At 37.6% G+C, this 24,417-nt stretch overlaps 1 protein-coding gene across 1 annotated transcript; it reads right to left on the reverse strand.

Moving 5' to 3' along the window:
- Window positions 1-3,919: 3,919 nt before the first annotated feature.
- LOC117667756 (C-C motif chemokine 4-like) lies at window positions 3,920-7,873 on the reverse strand. The gene is made up of 3 exons (XM_034421355.3): window positions 7,679-7,873; window positions 6,319-6,430; window positions 3,920-4,896 (listed from the first exon to the last, which is right to left on the reverse strand). Exons 1-3 carry the CDS (start codon window positions 7,749-7,751, stop codon window positions 4,809-4,811), a joined length of 273 nt encoding a protein of 90 aa, XP_034277246.1. The 5' UTR covers window positions 7,752-7,873; the 3' UTR covers window positions 3,920-4,808.
- Window positions 7,874-24,417: the final 16,544 nt, after the last annotated feature.

Genomic DNA, 24,417 nt, shown 5'->3' on the forward strand with positions numbered 1-24,417 from the left:
GGAATTAAAAGATGTTTGGAGAATACATAATCCAAATGAATTGGATTACACTTTCTTTTCTGATAGACATAGATCCTTTTCTAGGATTGATTTTATCCTGTTGTCAAATGATCTACTTGTTAAGACAAAAAGAACAAAGATTTTTCCAAGAACTCTGACTGACCATAGCCCTGTATGGATAGAAATTGAGATGGATAAGGTTGAGAGACGTTCTTGGAGATTAAATGAGAACTTGTTTAGATATGAAAAAAATACAATAGAACTTAAAAAGCATTTGAAAGAATTTTTTGAAATAAATTTGAATAAAGGTACCCCAATTGAAATTGTTTGGGACGCAAGTAAAGCTTATATGAGAGGGGTACTTATCTACATGAATTCTAAACATAGACTGTTCCGACAAAAGAAAAGATCTGAGTTGGAAATGGAAATAAAGAATAAAGAACAGTTACTTATTAAAAACCCAACAGATGAAAGAATACGAAGTGCTATAAAACTTTTGAAAGACCAATTTCAAATGCTTATGGCGGAACAAGTTGCAACAAGCTTACAATACGCGAAGCATAATACATTTTGCAACGCTAACAAACCGGGCAGATGGTTGGCTTACACATTGAGGAAAAAACAAAGTATACGGACTATTGATAGTATTGATATTGGAGGGAAAGAAATCTTTCAACAAAAACTAATTAAAGAAGCTTTTGTGGATTATTATACTAAACTATATGTCAAAGAAGAGGTGCAGAATGGACTTATAGAAAAATATTTAAAGGATAAGAGAGTTACAAAAATTACTGATCAACAAAAGGAAAGAATGAATTATCCTATAACAGAGGAGGAGATAACAGCAGCAATAAAACAGCTAAAAATAGCCAAAGCTCCTGGCACGGATGGTTTGACTGCAGTGTATTACAAAACTTTACAAGCTGAAATGGTGGGACAACTTAGAGATTTATTTTGCAATATTCAACAAGGGGGTAAAATACCCCCATCTTGGACAACTGCTTATATATCTTTGATACCAAAAGAACAAGTTGGTCCTAAAAAAACCAGAGAACTACAGACCAATATCTCTTTTGAACACAGACTATAAAATTTATGCGAAGGTATTAGCCAACAGGTTGATGCCAGTAATCCAAAAGGTGATTCATGCGGACCAAGCGGGATTTATTGAGGGCAGATATATGAAGGACAATGTAAGGCAAGTAATAGACTTATTGGAATATCTTGATAAGAATAAACAGATTTCTGCAGTGCTGGTTTTTTTGGATGCGGAGAAGGCCTTTGATAGAGTGGATTGGAATTTTCTACTAAAGACTTTAAAAAAGATGGGCTTTGGGGACCAATTTATACAGGCGATCTCAGCAATTTATCAAGAGCAAAAAGCACAGATTATTATTAATGGAAGTTTGACGACAGAGTTTAAAATTGAAAAAGGAACAAGACAGGGATGTCCGTTGTCCCCACTTTTATTTATTTTAACATTGGAAGTCTTGCTAAATACAATACGGGACTCTAAAATTTTGAAAGGCATAATGATAAGGCAAGAGGATTATAGAATAAAGGCATTTGCAGATGATCTGGTGGTTACCCTATCACAACCAATGGAATCAACAATCCTGATGAACGACATTATACAAGACTATGGTAGAGTTTCAGGTTTTAGACTGAATTCAAAAAAGACTAAAATGATAGTTAAAAATATGACACAAGATCGTAAACATGAGCTTGAAAGGAGGGCAGGTTTCGAAATTGTACCTAAGGTAAAATATCTTGGAGTTCAGGTTGCAGAATCAAACATGAAATTGTTTCAAAATAACTATGAGGTGTTGTGGCGAGAGGTCCAGAAAGACATGGAGACTTGGAAAAAGCTGCAACTGTCTTTACTTGGAAGAATAGCAGTAGTTAAGATGAACATTTTGCCAAGATTTCTGTTTTTGTTTCAAATGATTCCGGTGCTTAAAAGTGATAAACAACTGAAAGTTTGGCAAACTGGACTTAATAAGTTTGTCTGGAACGAGAAAAAGCCGAGAGTGAAATTGAAAATTATGCAAGATGTTCCAGAAAGAGGAGGCCTTAAACTTCCAAACCTACAGTTATATTATGATGCAGCAGCTTTAACTTTAACAAGTGATTGGTTTGGAAGTAAAAAGGCTGGAATATTGAATGCAGAAAGTTTTGATCTTGAATTTGGATGGCATGCTTACCTATTTTATGATGACAAAGTTGATAAAGTATTTAAAAGTCATATACTTAGAGACTCTTTGATGAGAGTTTGGAAGAAGCACCGACTCAAATGGGATTATAAAATACCGCTATGGCTGGATCTTGGTCATACCTTGTGGAATACAAATATAATGTCACTCGGGGGGTTTTTATACAAAGAGGTTCTTTTTACAGATGCGGGCAGATGGCAGCTGAAGACATTGCAGACACTGTTGGACGAAGGGATTAATTTAACCTGGTTACAATATAATCAATTACAATTGAGATGGAAAGAGGACCAAAAAACTGGTATTATGTTGCATGAGGAAGAATTGGTTAGACATATAAGAGAGAAAGGTCCAATGCATATTAAAAGGCTTTATAATGTTTTGCTAGAAAGGGATTCAGAAACTGAATTAGTTAAAGATTGTATGATTAAGTGGGCACAAAATTTTGAAGAACCAGTGATGTTGGAAACATGGGAAAAAATTTGGGTTCAGAATGTTAAATTTACACAGTCGCAGAATCTGAGGGAAAATTTTTATAAAATGTTTTATAGATGGCATTTAGATCCTAAAAAGTTGTCATGTATGTACCCTAATGTTCAGCCAAAATGTTGGAGATGCGAATGTTTGGATGCTACGTATTATCATGTTTGGTGGACCTGTAGGAAAGTTAAGGCTTTTTGGATAAAAATATGGTGGGTCATGCAGAATGTTTTGAAGAAAAAAATTCAATTTTCTCCACAATTGTTTTTATTGGGTATAGTTAAGGGTTTTACACGGGGTGAAATAAAACTAATATTGTATATGATAACAGCAGCAAGATTGTTGATAGGTAAATATTGGAAGAATGAAGTTTTGCCTACTATCGAGGAATGGACTTTGAAGATGGCAAGTTTTGCAGAGATGGCGAAGATCTCAGCATATTTAAAAGATTGTTCACAAGAGACTTATGAATGGGAATGGAAAAGGTGGATAGAATATGTTCAGAACAAATACCAAACTAGAAAGTATCAAATAGCTTTTATTTGAAAATAATGTATTAGAAATATCTTAATGTAAAGAGACAAAGAGGAAAAATTATATAGGGGGAGGGATGGGTTCAGGTTTATATATCAGTGTTATTAGTTATGAGTACATAATAGGGAAGTCTGGGGGGGAGGGTTAGGGAGGGTTAGGGAGGACGGGAAGTTTGGGGAGGGAGGTGGGGGGGTGAAAAAAGGGGTGAAAATGTAATTGTAAAACTTTTGCAATAAAAAAAAAAAAAAAGAAACTCTGACATTGAATTTGAACCTGCAATTGCATTTGTTGTTCTACCCCATGTCAATGGTGAAATCCAAATTTTTTACTACTGGTTCTATGGGCGTGGCTTGGTGGGCGTGGTGTGGTGTGGTGGGCGTGGCTTGGTGCGCATGGCAGGGGAAGGATACTGCAAAATCCCCATTCGCTCCCCACTCCTGGGGGAAGGATACTGCAAAATCCCCATTCCCACCCCACTCTGGGGCCAGCCAGAGGTGGTATATGCCGGTTCTCCAAACTGCTCAAAATTTCCACTACCAGTTCTCCAGAACCTGCTGGATTTCATCCTTGCCCCATGTCTAATTTTATAGCATTGGACCAATTCCCTTCCCTGCACTTGTTCATAGGATGCAAACCATATTATTTTGGGACTCACGGTATAGAGACAAACTCAGCAAAAGAGACGGGGACAAAACTGAATTAAATTTCATTTTTATTTTTGAAAGTATCAAGAAACATCTTCCTGGGATATGGAGACAAATAAATACTGTTATGAACATAGCTTTTAACAACTATGTATCAATACAAACACAATAGAAATAGAAATATCACATATTCAGTTTCAGATAAGGATGTGAAATGCCCCTGACATCAGTATATAAATAAACACAAACAAATGGGTGCAGAGCAGGATTCAAAAATAGTTTTCACAAACACTGAAGCCTCTAGCTTGTGAATTCCCTGCTTTCAGTTTCAATCTACGTTTAATGAAATCTCTATAACAAACTTAAATTTCCATCTTTCTTTTCATGATATCCCACACAGCATTCTGGGAGTTGCAGTTTGGAGAGGTGCTCTGGGACTTTCTATTTAGTATAGTATAGTCCTGAACTGATGTACAGTAAATTTCAGTAGTTAAATAACACATTCAATTTAGCAGCACCATTAGAACTCAAAGTGAGATGATTTTTAAGAACGGGAGGGGTGGGCTCTTTACATTTAAGGGTATAGCTTTCAAACATTTTAGGTGAACCATATGCCTGGTCTTCAGCCACATCAGGATAAAGCAGAGTAATTTTCAAATTAATTTTGGGAACAATAGAATCTGAAGTTGGAAGATTTAGCTGAGAAAGGAGGCCCTTCAAGAACTGAGGCTAGAAGTCCACAGCATGATTATCCAGGGGATTCCTGCCTTCTAACCTTGGAATCTTCTGGCAGGGACTCTGTTCAGCCACCAAATTGCCAGAATATATGGGGAGAGTGATGAAGGCACAGTTGAGCTTCTAATGTAGCTGTTTCCCAGATGGAATTTCTCTGTTAACCTCAATATATGGCAATATGGCAGAAGCTCAGCAGTTAGGATCTTCATTTTTCTTTGAGAGATGTCACAATATCCATGACCCATTTTTCTCCTGGGTTAACACAGGCTGGCGTACCATTCCTTAGCATAAACCTATCGGAAAGTAAGATAATTTTTTTACAATTTAAGCTATATTTTCACCAGCTGGGTTCACATAGCATACTGAGCTACAATTTGTTTAAATATATAGTTTGTTCAAAAAAATAACACCACCAATTGGCTGGGTTTAGAAAAGCATGCTGAAAACTAAGTGATACCATATTTATTAGCTACAGAGTAATGAATGGATTTTATAATACTGTTAGAAGAATTATCCTTCTGGGTTCAGCTCCAAGTGGGGAAAAAGACAACTGGAAACATGGAGATTGCTTGGAAAGATGGTTTAATGGTGGACAGGATCACATGGTTTGAGTTCCTGAACAGAAAAGGGCCGAGATGCAGCGAGTCCCCGGGTTTTATGCCCTCTCTGGCTTTGAACTTCCTGGAGCCCTGAAAGAGTATCCTGATTGGTTGTCAGACTCCCAGGGGGTGGGGGTCTTAGCTAGCCTTGCTAGTTGATGTAATCTTCCCAGGTGCCATGTGGTGAGTTTCTGTTGCTAGATGGGTCCTATTGTGTTGCAGATGATGGTCCATTGACAAAGGGTGGGGGGGCAGGAAGGTGGGAGATGCTTTGTCTTTAAAACATGTTTCTCCATTTCTCAACCAGGGAAATATAATATTCTGCCTTTTTAATATTTCCTAAAATATTTCATTCTTCTAGGAAAGGAGTGAGTTCTAACTTCCTACAATACCATACTACAGTAGGGCAGTATTCCTCAACCTTGGAACCAGAGGTGGGTTTCAGTAGGTTCTGACCAGTTCTGGAGAACTGGTAGTGGAAATTTTGAGTAGTTTGGAGAACCGGCAAATACCACCTCTGACTGGCCCCGCCCCCATCTATTTGCTGCCTCACGAGTCCCAGCTGATCTGCTGGTTCTTCTTTTGTTGCCCTGCACAGGAGAACAGAGCTGGAAAGCAGGTTAGTGGGGTGGGGAGGCAATGGGGATTTTGCCTCCCCACCCCAGGAGTGGGGTGGGAATGGAGATTTTACAGTATCCTTCCCCTGGAGTGGGGTAGGAATGGAGATTTTACAGTATCCTTCCCCTGCCACTCCCACCAAGCTATGCCACACCCACCAAGCCATGCCCACAGACCCCGGTAATCAAAAATTTTGAATCCCACTACTGCTTGGAACTTTAAAATGTATGGACTTCAACTCCCACAATTTCTCATTCAGCCATGCTCGCTGGGGAATTCTGGGAGTTGAAGTTCACATATCGTAAAGTCACCAAGGTTGGGAAACACTGCAGTAGGGTATGCACACCTTCAGAAGTTTAAATCCTTACACAGGCAGAGTATCTCTCTACTGTACATTCAGCATTCTATTCCTTATGCCTATGCTTTTAGACTTTAATTCATAAAAGGAAGTGCAAAGGACAACCATTTCTTAAGCTTTTGTCCAATTCCCCGACTTACACTAGAGCTGGCCGTCTGCATGTCCCACTGGTGGAGAAAAAACTTTTCACGCGAAACTTCGGAATTTTTTTCGCGGTGTAACTTAGGCAGCAGATGGTTGACTCAAAGCCCACTGTAAGAGATGTTAAAGGTGTCAATATTTAGCTTTGCTCAATTATAAAATATCAGCCTTTTCTATACAAGGACTTTGAGACCCCTGTTTCCTGAGGTTGACCATTCATCATCTCACTGAACACATTTAAATCTCACAGCACCATTGGAACCTTCCATAATCATCTAACATCACAAGGCTGGAACAGGGTTGGGAAATATGATTTGTTTCCTTTATTTTTTGTCTTCTAGTTATTTGTTTTGACACCTGGTTTAATGACTTAAAATAGATTCATTGATCTTCTAACAGGATTTACTCACTCTACTCCTCCTACTTTGTGGTGTTCTTTATCCCTAGAATTTTGTCTTCTAGCCAAGTGACACCTATTAGGGTGGCAAGAGGGGACATGTGATCAGTATAGCATATTTAAACAGATTTCAAGAACTGCATATGAGACAGCTGTTGTTCCCATCAGATGGGGACATCTGATTTAATCATCACCACCCAGAGCTCCTCTACGAGGGAGATGGATTGTTAAGTTTGATTAGCTAGATGATATAGGCAGACAGAGATAGATAGATAGATAGATAGATAGATAGATAGATAGATGATAGATAGATAGATAGATAGATAGATAGATAGATAGATAGATAGATACACAGGCAGAAGACAGACAGACATAGATATAGATATAGAGAGATAGAGATAGAGTTACAGACAGACAGACAGATGATAGAGATAGATAGACAGACAGACAGACATAGAGATAGAGAGATACAGATACAGACAGATAGACAGATTAGAGATAAAAGATAGATAAACAGACAGACAGACAGACAGACAGGCATATGATAGATATAGATAGATAGACAAACAGACAGACATCAATGGCTTTTAGCCTATAATCAATGATGAGAACATCATTCTCCTTGATGAAAACTCTAGCTAATGTTTCTATTTTTAAATACATCTAGTGATTCTGATTGTAGAATCTATTAATTCAGAGTATACCAAACTGAGATTCCTAACCACTGGGTGATTTCTATTTGAAATGAACTAGCACCTTTTAAAACGTCACTATTTTGAAGATACACAATAGCTGTCTAATCATTTAAAGATGTTTCTATGTTACTTTCAGACATATTCCTGAAGAACTGTGTTGCTTTCAATTAATATCCCTCCTCACATGCTATCTTATCAAATACATCATCCACAATTATACATTTGTTAGGTTCAGACTGAAATTCATTTAGCTCTAAGTTAACTCACTTACATCAGTTACAGGCAGAGAGATGGAGGCCACAAGAAAGAGAAACATGAAGGCTACCACCGAGATCTTCATGATGAGCAGAGTTGAAGAGCAGACTCAGGAGTGTTGAAAACGCTGCCTCTTTTGTTTGGTGCTCTCTATTCCTGAACTCTCCTTTTATACAACTTTCTGCTTATGTTCATAGGGAAGCTTATGTGTTTTTACTCATAAGGGAAAATACCAGAAAACTAGTCCTGAGAAACAGAATTGATATCATGGGACAACTGATGGAAACAAAAAAAAGAGAAGTTTCGTGGGAACACCTCATGAAACCATAGAAAGTAGCCAAAAACATCTTTTCTTGTGAAGGATTATTTCTACACCTCTCAGTGGTTGGTGGCATGGCAACCATACTCAAGAACTAAGAATGAAATCATTCCAAAGGGTTTTTTCTTCTATTTATGGTGATCACAGAAAAAAAATGAGAAAAACTATCTTTTAGGTCAGTGCTGACACAGTCTCCCTAAATCCAAAAGAAGGACCAATATATTTAAATAAACAATTTAAATAATAAATAATATATTTAAAATAAATAATTTAAATAATATATTTAAATAAAAATGTATCCTTCTATCAAATACTCCAAGGAAGGATACAGACCAATGGAAAAGCTAACCAGACATGAGGCATTTGTAACAAGAGGGCATTGGTCTAACACAGGTGTCAGCAACCTGCGGCTCCAGAGCCCATGTGGCTCTTTGTGCCCTCTGCTGTGAATCCCTGTCAGGTGATCCCACCACTGGTTGGCCCCGCCCCCCGCCCCTCGCCCTCCCCTCCCAGTCACTCCTTGCCTGGCCTGAGAAGGTAAGGGCAATGGTGGGGGATGGAGAAGCAGCCAGGGCAGAGACAGAGAGATACAGAGAGAGGGAGAGAGAGAGAAACATAGAGAGATACCGAGAGAGGGGGGGAAAGAGGGAAAGAGAGGAGGGGAGGGAGGGGGCAGGGAGAGAGAAAGAGATGTCAAAAGGGTTTTGTGGTTTCCAGTGTTTTTTAACAACTGGTTCTCTGCCCTAATGACCAGCTGGGTAGGCGTCATGTGACTGGTGGAAGTGAGTGACATTGAGTTGGCCGCTCCCACCCAGGTTTTGTGGCTCCCTGTGTTTTCTTTTCTGTGGGAAACAGGTCCAAATGGTTCTTCGAGTGTTTAAGGTTGCAGACCCCTGGTCTAACAGATGCCAGCTCAGAACACCTTTTGTACAATTTATCTTCCAAGCTTGATTAAAAATTCTATTTCCCATCTGTGAAACAGGGATTCCTCTGCACCATATAAGCCTCACCATGTTGTTATTTCTTGTTTCTGGGAATTCCGTGGATGTATTTTGGCAGCCAGTGGTAAAAATTAGATGTGAACTAGAGCTCTCTTTGAGATCCAAAGTTGACTACTTAAATCTGTCAAAGCCTTTGATTGTCAGTGTCTGTTCTTATAACACAAGCTAAAATAATTGAAAGTTTTCAGATACACAGTTCTTACTCATGGAACCTCTCCTTATTCTGTTTTAGGTTATATGAAACAACCTAGACAACAACACAAATATGGACATTTTGTCCCAATGTTAAGACTATTGCCTTCAATGGACAGAATTAAAATGGATCCTTGATTTATGATGACAGTTGAGTCCAAAATTTCTGTTGTTGAGACAAGTGAGTTTTGCCCCATCTTACAACCTTTCTTGCCACAGATGTTAAGTGAATCACTGCAGTTGTTAAGTTAGTAATACGGCTGTTAAGTGAATCTGATTTCCCCATTGACTTTGCTTGTCAGAAGGGGATCACAGGACCCCAGGATCCTGCAACTCTCATAAATATGAGTCAGTTGCCAAGGGTCCAAATTTTGATCACATGACCATGGGGATGCTGCAATGCATGTAAGTTTGAAAAATGGTCATAAGTCACTTTTTTGAGTGCCGTTGTAACTTCGAAAAATCATTAAATGAACTGTTGTAAGTCAAGTACTACCTGTATTCCAGTGGTGGGTTTCAAAATTTTTTACTACCGGTTCTGTGGGTGTGGCTTGGTGGGCGTGGCATGGTTTGGTGGGCGTGGCATGGTGGGTGTGGCATAGGAAGGATACTGTAAAATCTCCATTCCCACCCTACTCTAGGGGAAGGATACTATAAAATCTCCATTCCCTCCCCAATCCAGGGGAAGGTTACTGCAAAATCCCCATTTCCTCCCAATCAGCTGGGATTTGGGAGGCAGAAAATAGATGGGGGCAGGGCCAATCAGAATTTTTACTACCGGTTCTCCGAACTACTCAAAATTTCCACTACCGGCTCTCCAGAACTGGTCAGAACCTGCTGAAACCCACCTCTGCTGTATTCTTAACGTTTCCTACTTTGGTTTTTTTTAGAGTAACCCAGAAAACAAATCAGCTTCACAAAATAAAACAACATATATTCACAAACAGCCAGTTAATAGAGATTTGAAATGTAATGTTATGGCTTTACCTGTGCTTTAATATAAATCCGCACAATAAAACTTTATTTAAGTACCAATAAGTTAGCTCTCAGCCTTTATCACTGAACTAGATTAGCCTTTATGGCCTTAATAAAAAATTACCATATCATCCAATTCATATATACATTCCTAACATACAACACTCAATTCAAATATGGAGAATGGGCAATATGCCAATGGCAAAGAGTCAAGAAAAAGTGTAATCTACAAAACATGCAGCCCATCAAGAACAAGAGAGGTTATGCAAATCAACCGCAGACATCAAAGGATAAGTTTTTTATTCTGTTTGAATGCCTGTTTGGGATACTTCTAATAAGAATATTTGAGTAAGGGTATTTTGCAATCGTCTGAGGTAAGGAAATGTCTGTCACATCTTGTGACTTGTGTGTGATTTCCCAGGGTGACTGCCTGCTGTCTTAAGACATGGCCAAGTCTCATATGTTAAGGAATGTTTTGTTGAAGAATCTATATAAGCTTATGGGTTAAAAATGGTGCAAGGGTTGAGGGAAGGTTTTTATAATATTTTTTATAGACTTTAAATAGTGAAGATGTTATTTGAGTAATGGATTTGTAGAGAACAAGATGAATAAGTTTCTATAAAGTTATTAAGCTAGGAATGTTTCCAGGCAGAATCAATATAAGTTTGTGGGGCAAAAAGTAGAAATAAGGTTTTTTACAATATATTTTATTTGAGATTGGTTAAAATATCTTGCCAATGTGTTAATATATGTAAGGGTTGGAGATGTGATGGTTAATTGTAACTGGGTTTTGATTGCGTAATGCTGGAAGAAAGAAGACTTGCTTATTATTGAAGAACGGATAAGAAAGAAGTTGGATTCACTACTTTTAAATAATAATTGGTTTAAATAATTATATTTAGATATGAACAAGGGGAATTAAATTTTTCTTTCTTTCTTTCTTTTTTATATATATATATATGTTTGTTAGATGCTATATCCTGTATTTGCTCTGGGAAGTCCAGGGCGGGGGGGAGCGTTGGGGTAGGAGGGGGGAGGAGGGAAGGGAAAACATGTGTAAAGAATCTGGAGAGGTTTTTGGAGTTTACGTAATTGTTTCTTTTTAAAGAGGTTGTTAATTTGCAAATGTGATTGTACAATTCATATATGGAAAGATGGCAAACGGTTTATGTTTTTCTTGTAAAAATGTTTTTTGTCTTGTAAAACTTTTTAATAAAAAAGAAAGAAAGAAAGACATGGCCAGATCTCTATTGTCTGTCTATCTGTCTATCTGTCTCTCTCTCTCTCTCTTTTCCTCTCTCTTTCTCTCAATCATCTATTTATATCTATCTCTCTAACATCTCTCTATCATCTATATCTATCATCTATCATCCATCTCATTATTTATCTATCTATATCTATCTATCTATCTATCTATCTATCTATCTATCATCCATCTCTATATATGTCTGTCTGTCTGTCTATCTATCATCCATCTCTATATCTATCTGTCAGTCGGTCGCTTGGTCTGTCTGTCTATCTATCTATCTATCTATCTATCTATCTATCTATCTATCTATCATCTATCTATCTCATCTAATCTAGTTATGCCTCCCATCTCCCCTATAAGGCAACTCATAGACTCCAAAGACTCCAAAACAGAACAGTGGTTCATTTAGTCCACCACGTTGTTTCCAACTCCAGTAGACAATTGGGTAATTTAGAAAGCTTCATTCAAGAACTCTGAACTTTCACTTAGACAATATTTAAAGTAATTTAAATTTCTGGATAAAGTTGGATGCAGTCATTTCCCAGTCTGATTGGCTGTTCCTAATCACAGTTGAATAATTATTCTGCACCACCGGCTAAAAACTGACTTGCACCATCAGGTTGCTCCAGTGCAAGTACACTTCATGAAATCTTTCTTGTATTTTCTAATGTATCAGCACTAGTGGTGCTGTCCAGTTAACTTGGTGTACTTCGTTGGATTGTACTGTAGCTAAATGCTCACAGTTGCTACTGTGCAATGTACTAGGAATAGTCCTTCTCCCCTAGTCACTGGTTGCTGCTCTCCTCAATCATTTTGTCCTTTATTGTTCCTTCTGAACAATTCCTCCTGATCCAGGAATAAGCACAAGTAGACCTCAACTTATGACCACAACTGAGCCCAAAATTTCTATTGCTAAGCAAGACATTGAGTTTTGCCCCATTTTATGACCTTTCTTGCCACAGTTGTTAATCACTGAAGTTTTTAAGTTAGTAACATGGTTTTTGAGTGAATCAGGCTTTGCTTGTCTGAAAGGTCGCAAAAGGAGATCATATGACCCTGGGACACTGCAAATGGTCATAAATATAAGTCAGTTGCCAAATAGCTGGATTTCGATCATATGATCATGGGGGGGTTGCTGCAATGGTTGTGTGAAAAATGTCACTTTTTTCAGTGCCATTATGTCGCTAAATGAACTGTTGTAATTCGAGGACTACCTATACAATAGATTTGTGCAGACTCTCCTAGTCATCTGCCATTTGCTCCTTGAACAGGAACCATGAATCCAATACCATCCCCAAAATGTGCTAGCCATTGGTTAGATGGTTAAGGAGGGTTGCTATCCTATATAAAGATGGAAAATCTCTGAAACTTGCGGCTTCAGAACCAGTGGTGAAATGCAAATTTTTTTGCTACCGGTTCTGTGGGCATGGCTTGTTGGGCGTGGCTTGGTGGTGGGTCATGTGACTGGGTGGGTGTGGCCAACTCTCTTTTTTAAAGTATTTTTTTTACAACCAGTTCGGGCGAATAGGTAGTAAAAAAATGCTTTAAAAAGGTAAAAAAAGGTTCTGACAATTGCATAGCACAGCTGTGATCGTCGGAACCTTTTTTTAAAAAAACTTTTTAAAGCATTTTTTTTTACTACCGGTTCGCCTGAACCGGTAGTTTTTATCACTACCCTTTCACCTGAGCTAGAGCGAACCGGTAGTATTTCACCCCTGTTCAGAACCCACAGCCACTCAGTCTTTCCAGGATTGAACCAAAGCCTGTTCTTCCCTATTTGCACCCTCACCATTTCCAGACACTGGAAAAGAACTTCAGCGGCACCACTGGGCCAGTTGAGGCAGAGATGTCCAACTGAGTATCACTGTGTGTTCAGCAGCATCCCTGAAAAGGAGTGAATGAATGCAGCCCTGCTCCCTCTCCCACCAACACCGCCTGGAGCCAGCCTTAAAAAAATAAACCATCACAAAACAAGGGCTGCCAATCCCAATCCTGTAAGCCTGTTTTGAAGGATACCATGTCTGATGGTATCCTGAAAGGCAGCTGAGAGATCTTCCATGTTTGTATTATTTAGAACAGGGGTCTCCAACCTTGGCAACTTTAAGACTTGTGAACTTCAACTACAGAGCCTTGGTAGTACAGTGGTTTAATGCACCCTGTTATTAACACAGCTGCCTGCAATTTCTGCAGGTTCGAATCTTACCAGGCTCAAGGTTGACTCAGCCTTCCATCCTTTCTAAGGTAGGTTAAATGAGGACCCAGATTGTGGGGGCAATAAGCTGACTTTGTATAAATATACAAAAGTATGAAGGCTATTGCTTAACGCATTGTAAGCCGCCCCGAGTCTCCGGAGAAGGGCGGCATATAAATCAAATTTGAAAAAAAAAAAAAAACTCCCAGAGTTCTTAAGGTTGCCAAGGTTGGAGACCCCTGATTTAGAAAACATATTGATGAAAGAAAAAGCCAAATGGCAGACTAGTAGCTTTAAATGTCTGGATATGAAGAAATGCAATTCAAGAATAGCAGGAGGAAAAGTCCCTATTTGAAATGCAAAGCAATTGGGGAATGTCCATCTTTTCTCTATCTTCAGAGGCAGGAAGAATCATATACTTCCTATACCACTAGCTATCATGGTTCTCAGCCTGAATTGTCCTATGATGAGGCTTCCTCAGTCTGTACACTTCAAATAACTAGCGGAAAGAGTAATTGCCTGGGCTTACTTCTAAACATAAATCTGTAGTTCTGTCATCTGCAGACCTCTAGCCCAGAGCTCCATGCTTCAGATAAACATGTAAGGCTGTAATTCTGTCATTCTTTTCTCCGGGAACTTCAAACACTGTCATTAAAATCACTGCAGCAAGGTAATTGTATGAAGAATGATGGACGAATAATGAAATTCCCACAACGGAAGAATTCATTGTAAAATGTCACCATTTGCAGAAATGATGAAAGGGACTTGTTTGATCAGAGGGCAAACAACAACAAACTTTTCTGAAAGATAGGAAACCTTATATGGGATTTTTTTTGCTGGAAGAAGAAAAAAATGAGTTGATGATTTATGAATCTGAACATTAACAGAATAACAACAAAGTTGAAATGGACCTTGGAGGTCTTCTAGTCCAACCCTCCAGCTGAGCAGGAGATCCTATATACCATTCTGGGAAAATGGCTATCCAATATTTTCTTTAAAATCTCCAGTGATGGAGCACCCACAACTTCTGGAGGCAAGCCATTTCACTGATTAATTCTTCTCACTGACAGGAAATTTCTCCTGAGTTCTAGGTTGGATCTCTCCTTGATAAGTTTCCATCCAATACTTCTTCTCCTGCCCTCAGGGGCTCTGGAAAATAGGTTGACTTCTTCTTCTCCATGAAAGCCCCTCAAATATTGGAAGACTGATATCATGTTGCTTCTAGTCTGTTTTTATGAGACTAATTATACCCAACTCCTGCAAAAGAAAACAGAATAACAGAGTTGAAAGGGAACTTGGAGGTCTTCTAGTCCAACCCCCTGCTTAGGCAGGAAACCACTTCAGACAAATGGTTATCCAATATCTTCTTTAAAACTTCCGTGTTGGAGCATTTACAAGCGGTATATAAGTGCTATTGCTATTGCTATTTTGGAGACAAGCTGTTCCACTGATTAATTGTTCTAACTGTCAGGAAATTTCTCCTTAGTTCTAAGTTGCTTCTCTCCTTGATTAGTTTCCACCCATTGCTTCTTGTCCTGCCCTCAGGTGCTTTGGAGAATAGCTTGATTCCCTCTTCTTTATGGCACCCCTGAGATATTAGAACACTGCTATCATGTCTCCCCTAGTCCTTCTTTTCATTAAACTAGACATACCCAGTTCCTGCAACCGTTCTTCATATGTTTTAGCCTCCAGTCCCCTAAACATCTATGTTGCTCTTCTCTGCACTCTTTCTAGAGTCTCCACATCTTTTTTACATCATGGCGACCAAAACTGGATGCATTATTCCAAGTGTGGCCTTACCAAGGCATTATAAAGTGGTATTAACATTTCACATGATCTTGATTCTACCCATCTGTTTATGCAGCCCAGAACTATGTTGGCTTTTTTGGCAGCTGCTACACATTGCTGGCTCATATTTAAATTTATTTGTTTTCTATCTTACCAAGAAATAGGTGGTGGTCTACTTTGTCAAATGCCTTACTGAACTCCAAGTATGCTATATCCACAACATTTCACTAATCCACAAATTTAATCATTCTGTCAAATAATGCCATAAGGTTCATTTGGCATGATCTGTTTTTGACAAACAGATGTTGGCTTCTAATAATAGCTTTGCTTGTTTCTAACTGTTTGCAGATACATTGCTTGATCATCTTTTCCAAGATTTCCCGACTATTGATGTCAAGCTGATTGATATTTCCCGGATCGATTTTTTCCTCCTTTTTTTAAAGATTGGAATCATATCAACTCTTTTCTAGTCCTCAGATAGTTCCCCGGTGGTCCAGGATGTTTGGAAGATATGGTTCAATGGTTTTCAGAAAGATTCTTAGTTCTGAGAAACAGCGATTCGGAGAAAGAGAAAGAAACAAAGATGCAGATTAATTGAAAGGGTAAGGGCATTTGTAAAATATTTTGGAGGAGGGGGATAATAAGATTCTAATTATTTGTTGAACAGAAAATGGGAAATCATTTATATATATTTTAACTTTAATTTTTTCTCTAACTTTTTTCTTTCAAATTGTCTTTTATTTTATGAAAAATCTTAATAAGCATGCATAAAAATATCATTAAAATATTCCAATGTATATTGTGATAATAAGCAAGAGAAAACAAATAGATAAGATTTATTATTATGGTTGATTGCAGTCAGCCAGATATGTAGACTAGATTTGGCATTTTTGTCCACCAATCAAATCCATCCCCAAGGACCTGGGATAGGCAGATGTTTGATGGTGTTAAAGGTATTATTGCAGGAGATAAACTGTTCCAAGTAAACCTGCCTTTTGCAATTGACTGATTGGTGATTTTGTCAATGCCGATGGTATTTAAGTGGTGCTCCAGTTGTTTTGGAAAGGTACCTATTACTATTGACTTACTTTCTTTGCTTTCCTTTACCATAATTGCTCTATTGCTATTTGCAAGTCTTTGTGGTTTGTTATTTTTCTCTGGTTCTTTCTCTTCTATTCTGCTGTCTCCAGGTACTGCAACATCCACTATGCAGACTTTTTTGTGTTTCTTCTCAACAATGGTTAAGTCTGGAGTGTTATGAGGTAGGTGCTTATCTGTTTGAATGCTAAAATCCCAGAGCATCTTCGTTTTCTATTTCTTTCTTTATTTATGGTTCCACCATTTCTTGCTTGCTTGCAAATGGTATTCTTGCATCTTCCAATGCATCATTGTTGCTACTTTCTCATGCTTTTTCTGTAGTAGTCAGTCTACGTGATTTTCTTGCAGCAGTTAACTAGATCTTCCTTGCAGAGGTGGCATTGCAGTTATTGCTGTCTTCTTAGTTCTGGCTTTGTATGCAGCTTTGTTCTTCAGCTTTGATCTCGGGTAGAGCCAGAAGAGGCTCCTCTGCATTTTCTTCAGTTTTCCTGCTCTTAGCCATTGCAAGATCTTGTTATCTGCTTTGCCTGCTTTGTTGTGGGGGGTGGGGCGGGGCGGGGTAGGTGAGGTGTACTGGCCATGTAATACTTTGTCTTGCCCTGTCTCTTTTCTATTCTTCATTTAGCCTTTCTTGTAGGCCAGTTTGGTTTTCCATGGTACTCATTAAGCCATGATTATGATTGCATTCACACTGTATTTGACCTAGAAGCTGGGTTTGCATCAACATCACAAAACATATTTTGCCCTAACTCTTGAAATTACATGTAAACCTCCATATTTCAAAATTCAAATCTGTACTATGCTGACATTGTAAACTGCTCAAAGAGTGCTGTGGAGCTATATATAAGTCTAAGTGGGCTTGCTATTGCTATAGGTACTATAATGCAGTGGTGAAATTCAATTTTTTTGCTACCGGTTCTGTGGGCATGGCTTGGTGGGTGTGGTGTGGCTTGGTGGGCGTGGCAGGGGAAGGATACTGCAAAATCTCCATTCCCACCCCACCCTGGGACCCGCCAGAGATGGTATTTGCTGGTTCTCCAAACTACTCAAAATTTCCGCTACCAGTTCTCCAGAACCTGTCAGAACCTGCTGGATTTCACCCCTGCTATAATGTGTCAGTACTATATAAGGAAATGTATAGATTTATTCCATGATGCCAATTAGTTTTAATGTATTACTGTAACAAGAACTGAAACCAAGTATATTACAAATAACTTTTCTCACAGGAAATGTGTCTTATATTACTAGAAAGCTTCAATTTAGACTGGGAGTTACACAACCAACAAGTTTCTTTTCCACAATTTTCTATAGAGAAAGCTGTCATTTAAATTACTGTAAAATACTTGACATGTGGCAGGATTTCTACTTTAGTATACCTAAAATCCCAGCTTCCATCTAAAATGGAACCATCCAGAAACATCTGAACTTTTGAGAAAACCAATAGATGAAAGATAACTTCTGTTTAATTTTTTCTTCTTCTAATACAGTCCTAATTTCAACAAACTAGCCCTCCAATGAATTGAAATCGTTGGAGGGCTAATTTGTAGGCTAGAGAGAAGACATAATTAAGGATTAGGTGGTGTCTCTGTTCTCTCTGTTTGTGATACTTTGTTCTTTTTTCCTTTCTCTTTTCATCCCTTTTCTCAATTTTTTTCTGTTCCTCACATATGAAGCTGTCAGAAAAGAGACATATTATTTTTGCTGGAATAAAAATTGCTTGCTTACAAAGAATTTACGGGTGAAAGCCATATGAAGGACATATCATATCCTAAGATTTTTAGGATATCCCTGATTTGGGCCAAACAATCTTATTTTTATTTTCAAACTCTCAGCAGGGAACCACATAAAAGTTCCAGTAATATAGCACGACCTCAAAATGTTTTTAAGAAAGCATCTACAAAATAATTAAATCCATCAAGAACCTTATTTTTACAAGTGGAGACAAATCTTTGTCATTATGTGCTTTGTTCCCCTCTTCTCACCTCTTAGTATCCTCCTGGAAATAGGGCCTCCAAAGTCACATACAGATGTGGGTCTCTCCAGTGCAAAATATAAAGGAATAAGGACTTCACATGTCTTTTATTTAATCCTTTTTCTAATGCAACCCAGAATGGCACTGGAAAGAAGAAAGAAAGAAAGAAAGAAAGAAAGAAAGAAAGAAAGAAAGAAAGAAAGAAGGGAGGGAGGGAGGGAGGGAGGGAGGGAGGGAGGGAGGGAGGGAAAGGAATACCATTATTGTTCCAACAATAAATGAAAGAAAGAAAAAGAAAGGGAGAGAAAGAGAAAGAGAAAGAGAAAGAGAGAGAGAGAGAGAGAGAGAGAGAGAGAGAGAGAAAGAAAGAAAGAAAGAAAGAAAGAAAGAAAGAAAGAAAGAAAGAAAGAAAGAAAGAAAGAAGGAAAGAGGGAGAGAAAGAAGGAGAGAAAGAGGAGGGGAAAGGAAGACCATTATTGCTCCATCAATAAATTAATTAAAAAGATGTCAGAGGTTTCCCTGTTACAATGGGTGATTTCCACCCACTGCAAATATCAACTACCTTATTAAGATATGAGGGGTATCCAAAACAGTCACCCACACAGAATAAACAGACATTTCCTAATGAGATTTACTGTTGGCAACAACAAGGCAGAAGTCCAGCAGTTCATCATCATACTTGATTATGAAATTAACCTGCCTTTTGAAATCACACAGTGGATGAATCATAAATTCTGATTTGTGGGCTAGCACAATATTTTAAGCCACAAAGAAAACCAAAAAATTTTGCATGTCATGGAAATGCACCTATTAAATTAGTGATTCTCAAAGAGAGGTCAAGAGGCCATGGATCGTCCATGGACTGCACTAATGGTCCCTCCATTCACCGCCTGACACCTCGGCAGACGACAAGCCACTTTCATGGCTCACGAAAACACATTTGTGGCTGGAAATTGTTTTATTGAAGCGTTACAAGTTACAAAATGAGTAGCTATATGAGTGACTAACATTCCCTAAAATTCAATAGCGAACAGGACTCAAGTGAATTTCCATATGCTGACCTCAGTGGAAATACTATATCACATCAGCATTCCCCAAAGAAGAATACAAATAGAATATAGTTTGATGAATATCTAAAAGTAGAATTTCATTGTCATATGATATATGTGGGTATATGAATAATTTTGTGTTTATTTATTTTGTCATGGTTATGTAGTGTATATTGGAGGTGGTGACCCTTTGAGAGCTGTATTCATCAAAATTTTATTCTAATGTATGCCAATTAGTGTACATTTAAAGTGACAATAAAGTTATTCTATCTATCTATCTATCTATCTATCTATCTATCTATCTATCTATCTATCTATCTATCTTCCATCTATCTATCTATGAAATGCTTAGAGAGGGCTGTAAAGCACTGTGAAGTGGTATATAAGTCTAAGTGCTACTGCTATTGCTATCTATCTATCTATCTATCTATCTATCTATCTATCTAGCTATCTATCCATCTAGCTATCTAGCTATCTAGCTATCTAGCTATCTAGCTATCTAGCTATCATCTATCTATCTTCCATCTATCTATCTATGAAACGCTTAGAGAGGGCTGTAAAGCACTGTGAAGTGGTATATAAGTCTAAGTGCTACTGCTACTGCTATCTATCTATCTATCTATCTATCTATCTATCTATCTATCTATCTATCTATCTCTATGTCAACTCACAAAGCTTTCCTGACCTGCTCCCGAGTTGCGATGTGCAGGGGATGGGAAATCGCGCCTCGCAGGTGCACCGAGGAATTCACACCTCAGTCAAAACAAAACACATCCTAGTCACTCAAAGTCAAGGCCATCTCCACAGAGACCCGCAACAGCCGGAGGGAATGACTTCTACGACCTGCGAAATTGCTTCGTTGGGGAATGTGACTGGTGACACACCTTGTGGGGAGGGGACAACAGGGTCAGAGGCAAAGCGTGAACTGGGTGAATTCAGAGTTGGCTTCACTTAGTTTGTGCCAACATGTCGCTCCTAATAAACAACTGGATTTTTCTTGATAAATAGCTTGGGGTTCATGCTTTCATTAGGGCATCGGTCAGAACCCTGACAATCTATCTATCTGGAAATCTACTCATTCTAGATGAGCAACTAGAGAGTGCTATTACTGTAATATTGATACATAAAACCACTCAGTTTATGATTTAAAAAAAAACACACACACACACACAAACACAATCACAATCACAAAGTTTATGTTAAATTTATGTTTTACCATTAAGCCACAGCAGTAAAACATAAATTTAACACAAAGATAGTGTTGCAATATTTTCAGGATCAGACTCAATAAGTTATGAGAGAGTTAAGAGTTCAAATATATTTTCTTTTATTTACATAAGGCATTCTATATTCACTGAATATTCACAGATAGAAGCGAAGAAGAGAGTGTGTCTAGCTCCTTATATATACAATGGGTGGAGCTAGATATGGGAGTGGTGAAGTATGAATACATTAAGAAGTGAAGAATAAATTAACCCCTGACATCCCGTTCATATACTATTTACACATTAGAGAATAAGGCATTTACTTGTGACAAATCCCCCTCTAAATGCCGATTCGATATGCTACATTTATTACATTCAGATTCAGAACAATATAATACATATAATTTGGAAGTCAAATATTTATGTTGCTTAGATGGCAAAGGCTTTGTCAATATGTCAGCTAACTGTTCCGATGTCTCACAATGCACTGCCTTAATAAATCCATCTTGAGATAATTGTCTCACATGTTTAAGTTTTATGTCTATATGTCTAGATCTCTGTCCAATGGCGTCGGATCTAGATATTTCAATGGCTGCTTTATTGTCTTCGTACATGACAAAAGGTAGTGCAGGTTTTTTCCAAACATCAGAAATCAGATCATTAAACCATACAAGGTTATTTGCTGCTTTAGATAAACAAACATATTCCGCTTCTGTTGTTGAAGTGGCCACTAAATCTTGTTTGCCAGTGTACCAGTAAACTGGACAATCGTTTAGGAGAAATAAGTAACCAGATGTACTTTTTCTGCATGAAGTGTCTCCAGCCCAATCTGCATCTGCGTAACATGTGAGTTTCGGTTCCTTGACATTATTAGGTTCTAACATTAAGCAAAAGTCTAATGTGTTTTTTAAATATCTTAATATTCTTTTGACAGCTTCCCAATGATACATAGTTGGTTTGCTAACATGTCTGGACAATAAATTAAGGGGCAAAGCGATGTCAGGTCTTGTCCAATTAGAAATGTAAAGAAGTGAACCTATGATTGATCTATAGAACGTGTTATCTTTGAATTCAGGGGATGATTCATCAGCATTTCTTAGGAAATCAGTTTGCATTGGGGTGTCACAGGGTTTAGCATCATTTAGGTTACATTTGTTCAAAAGTTCTGTGATCTTATCTTTCTGAGAAAGCTTGAATCCCCTTTTAGTCTTACTAATTTGAACACCAAGATACTTATTTACTTTACCTAAGGATTTCAATGAGAAATGTTCATTTAACTTTGTTACAAATGTTTCTCTTCTTTCTTTGTGATTACCTATATATAAAATGTCGTCCACATAGATCAATACAAATTCTATGTAATCATTACCCTTTTTAACAAAGAAACAATTATCAGCAGTGGTAGCATTGAATTCCATAGTTCTTAGTACTTTTACTAAACAATCATACCATCGTTTACCAGATTGTTTTAGCCCATATAGACTTTTGTTTAATAACCAAATCTCATTCTTATTTGTATATTGACTGTGAGGTGCCCTTACATATATTTCCTTATCTAATTTTGCGTGTAAATACGCAGTCTGTATGTCATACTGGAATACATCGAGATTGAGTGCTGATGCTACAACTAGAGCCGTTTTTACACTTTCAGTTCTTACTGTGGGGGAGTAAGTGTCAGTATAGTCCTCTGGATATTTCTGTGCATAACCTTGTGCAACTAATCTAGCCTTATATAGAGTATTGCCTCCCTCTAAATTTTTAATTTTATATATCCACCTAGTACCAATAATTGTTTTGTCCTTTGGTGCAATCGCAGGTGTAAATACATTTAATCCTTGTAAGCTTTCCATCTCTTTTGTCATTGCTAATTCCCACTTTTCTTTTTCTTTAGGAGGAAGTTTTAACACTTCCTCATATGTGCTAGGTGTCATAGTTTCTCCATCCATATGCATTATATAATCTTTATATTTATTTGGCATTTGGTTTCTAGTGTTTCTAATTGGCTTCTCGGGTTTACTATTATTGTCATGCAAATATCTTGCTTCCTTTTTTGTTAATGTATCTGTCTTTATTTTGTGTTGACTGTTTGTCCATGTTTTGGTTTTGTTTTTATATTTGTTGTCCTTTTGCTTTTCTACAGTTCTTTTCTCTTGGGATTTAGTATCTGTGTTGTTGTTTGGGAATATTTCATTAAGATGTATTCTAGACCAGTTGGCCTGTTCATGAAACACAGCTGTTCTGGAAACTATAAATTTGTTATTATTATCAATGAATCTGTATCCTTTTGTACCTGTCTCATATCCCATAAATCTAAGTCTTCTAGACACATTTTCTCCCTTTCTTCTTAATTGTTTAGGTATGTGTACGTCTGCGGTGACTCCAAAAATGTGCATGTGTGCTAGTTTTGGTTTTCTATTATACATCACTTCATATGGTGTCTTATTCACAATGCTGGACCAAGTTCTATTTTGTGTGTAATTGGAATATTGTAGGGCTTCTGACCAGAATTGTTTGCTTAAGCCAGCATCTTCCAATGTGCATCTAATCATGGTTTGTAATGTTGAGTTCTTCCTCTCTGCAATTCCGTTCTGGAACGCGGAAAATGGGCTAGATGTGTAATGTAACATTCCTCTGTCCTTCAACCATTGGGAGAATTCCTTAGACATGAATTCACATCCCCTATCTGTCATTATTTGTTTTATTTTGATATTGTGTTGTGTTTCTACGCGTTTGTAAAATTCTTTAAATTTTTGAAAGGTTTCATCTTTGTGTTTTAGTGTGTAAACAAATCCATAGCGACTATAGTCATCCACAATAGTTAAGAAGTAACGTTTTTTATAAATGATTGATGGAGTCAGTGGACCAACCAGGTCCATGTGTACTAAATCAAAAATCTTGTTAGTTGACCTTGTAGATTTTCTAGGCCTGGGACTAGTTTTTAGTTTTGTAGATTTACATACTGAGCATTCCAAATAGTTTTCACAATTTTTTATTTTGACACCTTCTGCGTGTTCAGCCATTTTCTGTACTACAGGAAAACTGGCATGTCCTAACTTCCTATGTAAGACATGAGCACACTCATCATGAATTGGCTTACCTATTTTTGGTTTTTTCTCATTGTGTGCATCCTTGTTATCATGAGCTGTTTTACATTCATCATTGTCACTGTTGCTAATATTTTCATTATCTAGTTCAATACAATCTTCCATATTTGAATCAATGTTGTGTAACCATTTCTCTTTATTATTAAATAAGGTAGGCCTCCTTTAATCATTACTGTACCTATATCTGTTTTATTTTTCTCCAAAGTTGCTTTTCCTTTTGAAAACACAATATTAATATCAGAATCTCTGCTTAGTTTTATGGCACTTAATATGTTATGAGGTATCTCAGGTATCAGTAATACCCCCTCTATTTTTCCTATACCAGGCAAGGTTACATTTCCTCTTCCTAATACTTGGACCTTTTCTTGGTTGGCTACTTTTATTACAAATTTATCTTCTATAAATGAAGATAGTATGTTTTTATTATTAGTAGTATGATTGGTTGCTCCAGAATCAATAAGCCAATTATTATCCTCAGTTTGCTGTATGTTAGTGTTGTCTTGCTTGTTTAGTCCATTTAGTGAACCAGATTTTCTGTCCTTTGAATTATCTCTATCCCCTCTATATTCTTTGTAATTTGGTGGGCTTCTATATCTATGTCTATCAAT

This window comes from Pantherophis guttatus, chromosome 1 (genome assembly GCF_059756535.1).
Source record: "Pantherophis guttatus breed Tessera chromosome 1, ASM5975653v1, whole genome shotgun sequence".
NCBI lineage: Eukaryota > Metazoa > Chordata > Lepidosauria > Squamata > Colubridae > Pantherophis > Pantherophis guttatus.

Bases quoted from the DNA above. Each gene is read 5' to 3' on its own strand.
- LOC117667756 (XM_034421355.3), bottom strand. From the start codon at position 7,751: ATGAAGATCTCGGTGGTAGCCTTCATGTTTCTCTTTCTTGTGGCCTCC. The intron at 6,431-7,678 runs GTGAGTTAACTT...CATCTCTTACAG, and splicing joins TCTGCCTGTAACTGATGTAA to TGGGCTTTGAGTCAACCATC. The intron at 4,897-6,318 runs GTAAGTCGGGGA...ACTTTCCGATAG, and splicing joins TGCAGACGGCCAGCTCTAGT to GTTTATGCTAAGGAATGGTA.